General features: G+C 45.2%; 1 protein-coding gene across 1 annotated transcript in view; it reads right to left on the reverse strand.

Annotated features, from left to right (window-relative positions):
- Nucleotides 1-1713: 1713 nt before the first annotated feature.
- ODF4 (outer dense fiber of sperm tails 4) overlaps nt 1714-4793 on the reverse strand; it is a 6568-nt gene continuing 3488 nt past the window's right edge. Inside the window, 3 exon segments of the mRNA XM_012655601.1 lie at nt 1714-1835; nt 1838-1882; nt 2078-2212. Coding sequence (XP_012511055.1) covers nt 1714-1835; nt 1838-1882; nt 2078-2212 — 302 coding nt within the window.

Below are 4793 nucleotides of genomic sequence, written 5' to 3' on the forward strand. Positions count from 1 at the left end.
TTAAGCCACCAATTATGGGATAATTTGTTATGCAGCAATAAACAACTAATACACTAGTCTTTTTCAAAAGGGCAAATTATATATAGACTGGAAGAGTGGCTTCCTTTATATCAGCAGTCACCCTTTATTTGGTGTCCCTTCCCCCAAGATGACTAATTCATTAAGTTCTCCAATAAATCCTTATTAGCTATGGGAGGGGGAGGATCAAAAGGGGTACAGAGTAGAGATTGTGGAATGTCTGTTCCACCTAATTTTCAAGCCCCTGTATCTGGTTCTTTGCTCAGAATCTTCACTTGGAACTAGGTTAGGAATTTCACAACTGTTGATCAGGGGTGGTAAGAATAAGAATCTCAAAAGGGATCCAGCCGGGTGCAGTGGCTCACGCCTGTGATCCCAGACTTCGGGAGGCTGAGGTGGGAGGATCACTTGAGCCCATGAGTTCAAGGTTACAGTGAGCTGTGATCACACTCCAGCCTGGGCAACAGAGCAAGACTCTGACTCTAAAAATAAATGAGGGGGGAAAATCAATCATATATATTAGGTTGGACCTTACCAAATTGCCAACATTTAACTGCTAAAACAGCACATCATATGGTTCAACCTAATACATGTAACATATCTGATCCACTCACAATTTCTCCCTGCACTCCTGTAGCTAGGTGATATCACGGTTCCATCTGGAGGGATAGGTGTGACCAAGGTCAGTCATGGATGCTCTACTGGGAGACTGGTCTCTCTGGGTAAGATGTACAAAGCAAGATGGGCATCGCCAGCCCTGCCCAAGCCAACTGCTGCATGTCTTCGTGAAACTGGGTTTATAACCCAAATGTGTAATTTATTTTTTGGTCTTAGGACTTAACCCCTTGGAAATGCAGAGGACTAGGAAATAAAGATAATATGAAATAAATAAAAGAAAAAAAGAGAGAGGGGAAAAAAGGACTTAACCCTAATGTATTCCTTTCTTGTCATGCTTTACTCCTGCTGTTACAGGGTAGAGGGTGTGGGAGACTTGGGTGGAGAGCTATAGCAGGCGGGGTGGAGGGGGGCTTCCAGGGCATGGGACCCTGTGAGTTCTCAGTCCTCTGAGCTGGACTCAGAGGGTGGGATTGCTGCCCAGGACGCACAAGGGGCTGACCACCTGTGCAATACAGCCACACCACTGTTATGCTCTCATTGTTTAACCTGCCCCTTCCCCTGGAGCCATTTGGCTTTTGAATTCATCACTTTGACAGCCAACAAGTTCGCCAGTGTTATCTCCCTCCTAATCAGCTTTACTTCCCCCTACTCACTAACTAGCGAATGTTGGGACAGGGGTAACAAAGACAAGCTTAGCTGTCAGGAGGTGTTTGCTGTTGTCCAGGATGCTGTGGTAGAGGTTGGGCAGGTTTAGGGACCAAGGGGTGCCAAAAGGCTCCTACACAGAAAGAACCGGAAAACAAACTTGTTCTTTTTCCCTTCCTCTCCTTCCTCCACCAGCTTGCCTCAACAACCGCCAGACACAATAAAGAAAAGACAGAAAATTTATTCCATGTCACCCAAGCTATACATAAGGAAGAGGAGGGCAACGCTGGTCCAAGATCCTCCCTTTCTCATTCCTTGCAGTGATGAGGACCAGCCTATCCAAGGGCTGAGGGGAAGGATGAGGGAGGAATTCAGACGAAAGGATAAAACGTGTTGCCAGGAGTTCAAAAAAGGTTACGGATGTGCATTTTTTCACTCATGACCCAGGACTTCCTCCACCGGGGTGAGAGAGGAGTCCGTGACAGTCTGCTCACTCAGAGATTCTTCTATGGAGGTGGCACTGCTGCTGCCCGACACGGTGCCACAGGGATGTTCAGAGTCAGACTCCAGAAACTTTTATGGTTGAAGTGGCAAATGATCGCTGGGAAAGCACAGGGGACAAGGGACAGGAGAGTTGAGATTGGGAGGGAAAATGACAAGCAGGGTGAGGCCAAAGGTAAGATAAGACCCTAAACACCTATCTCTGGGGATCGCCAGCCCCTTCCCTCCACACTTACCCTGCCCTGAACCTCCACCCTTGTCCCCTCTTTCCCTCAGGGCCCTCCGGGCCACTCACCGCAGATGACATACAGGACAAACACCAACCAACCGATGAAATAGCTCCAGCCAATGGGGATTGATACGTTCCCCTCCAACTCAAAGATCCAGAGGTTAATGGGGAAAAACAAGAGGGTGGAGAAAATGCAGGTGACTGGGAGACAAGAAGCGGAGAGGTCTTATTCTTACCTAAGAATCCCACCCGGAGGCTCTTCCTCATCTGCTGTGATACAGCCACAAACCACAGCTCCCAGCACCACACACAGAGCACCCAGCCCCAGAGGGTCACAGGGGTCAACTCCTCCGCCTCTACCTCTCCAGTGACCAGAAAATGATGTAACCCCACTCTCAGTTCTGTTCTCCCACCACCCATAAGGCCCCAACGCCACCCCCAAAGAAAAGGGAGAAGTGCCTGGGAAGATGAGGGTTGGGAGAACTAAAGACCTGTTCAGAGCTAGGGGGCACCTTCGCAGAAGCTCAAGATGGTCCCAACCAAGCCAAAGGAGAGCAATTACTGAAGACCAGACGGGTATGGCAGGTGCAACCAGATGGTGAGGACAAAGCCCAGCACCATGGTCAGGTTGAAGCTTATCCTGGCCACCTTAAGGACAGGCCAATTTGTCCACAGCTTAAAATTGTCTGCGGAAAATGACAAAACAGGATGAACTGAGGCTTCACAAAAGACAAAATATAATTGACTGAGCAAGTACAAGAAAATGTCCAGGCCCATTAACAACCAAAGAAATGCACATTTGTGATAACAATGAAGTATTGCTTTCACTTGTTAAATAAGCCAAGATTCTTGATACGGAGGTTGTTTGATAATCTCAACCATATGAAAATGATTACCCCTATAGAAAAAATGGGCAGAGGACTTAAATTGCAATTCTCAAAAGAAGAAATACAAATGTCCAATCAACATAGGAAGCTCAACATAAGGAACTGCAAATTAAATGTGATTTTTTAAAAAAACTATCAAATTATATGGCCGGGCGCATGGCTCACGCCTATAATCCTAGCACTCTGGGAGGCTGAGGTGGGTGGATCACTCGAGCCCAGGAGTTTGAGGTTGCTGTGAGCTAGGCTGACGCCACGGCACTCTAGCCAGGGCAACAAAGCGAGACTCTGTCTCAAAACAAAAAAAAACCCCACCAAGTTGTGTACTTTAATATGATGAATTTTATGGTATGTAAATTATATCTCCCCCGAAAAAAAGAGAGAGAGAGGCATGGATATTCACTCCTGGGCAGAAATAGGACTGAGTCCTAATCAAGGAACTTTCAACATTTTCCCAGCAGGATTGCAGAATTGCTATGGACCAGTGACTCCTGCGTGCCTCACATTCACCTCCCCCTCTCCACCCCTTTTAAACATAATGATTCTTCTATGATGGTTCTTCTACCATTGTATTTTGGGTACTAAGGGGAAGACAACTTGTCTCTTTAGTTCATGGGTATTCAGATTGCGGGGAGTGATATTTAAGGAGGTGTTTTTTGTTTCTTTCTTTCTTTCTTTCTTTGTTTTTGAGACAAGAGTCTTGCTCTGTTGCCTGGGCTAGAGTGCTGTGGTGTCAGCCTAGCTCACAGCAACCTCAAACTCCTGGGCTCAAGCCATCCTCCTGCCTCCGCCTCCCAAGTAGCTGGGACTACAGGGGTGGTGCACCACCATGCCTGGCTAACTTTTTCTATTTTTAGTTGCCTGGCTAATTTCTTTCTGATTTTTAGTAGAGGTGGGGTCTCACTCTTGCTGAGGCTGGTCTTGAACTCCTGACCTCAAGCAATCCTCCCGCCTTGCCCTCCCAGAGTGCTAGGACTACAGGTGTGAGCCACCACTCCCAGCCATTTAAGGAGTTAAACTCAAAGAGTCTCATCCATATGGACCTACCTTATGGTGTATTAGTTTGTTCAGGCTACCCTAATAAAATACCACAGTGGGGCTTAAACAACAGAAATTTATTTTATCACAGTTCTGAAGGCTAGAAGTCCAAGATCAAGGTATCCATAGTTTTGCTTTCTTCTGAGTCTTCTCTCCTATACTCAAGAGGTATCTTCACTCCCATGTTTATTACAGCACTGTTCACAATAGCCAAGATTTGGACTCAACCTAAGTGTTCATCAATGGATGAATGGATAAAGAATATGCAGTATATAAATATAATAGGGTACTATTCAGCCTTAAAAAAGGAGGAAATCCTATCATTTGCAACAACATGGATGAACCTGGAGGACATTATATTACATAAAATAAGCCAGGCACTGAAAGACAAATATTGTGTGATCTCACTTATATGTGGAATCTAAAGAAGTTGAACTCATAGAAGTAGAGAGTAAAATGGTGGCTGCCAGGGACTGGGAGCTGGGGGAGGGTTGGGGAGATACTGATCAAAGGATACAAAATTTCAGTTAGGAGGAATAAGTTCAAGAGATTTGTTGTTCAACATGGTAACTCTAGTTAATAGCAATGTATTATATTTTGAAAAAACACTAAGAGAGTAGATTTTAAGTGTTCTCACCACAAAAAATAATAAGTCCATGAGGTAATGCATATGTTAATTACCTCAGTTTAGCCATTTCACAATGTATACATATTTCAAAACATCAGGTTGTACATGGTAAATATATAAATTTTTGTCAATTAAAAATAAAATAGGCCAGGTGCGGTGGCTCACACCTATAATCCTAGCACTCTGGGAGGCAGAGCAGGGAGGATCGCTTGAGGCCAGGAATTTGAGACCA

Source organism: Propithecus coquereli, unplaced genomic scaffold, assembly GCF_000956105.1.
Source record: "Propithecus coquereli isolate 6110/MARCELLA unplaced genomic scaffold, Pcoq_1.0 Scaffold482, whole genome shotgun sequence".
NCBI lineage: Eukaryota > Metazoa > Chordata > Mammalia > Primates > Indriidae > Propithecus > Propithecus coquereli.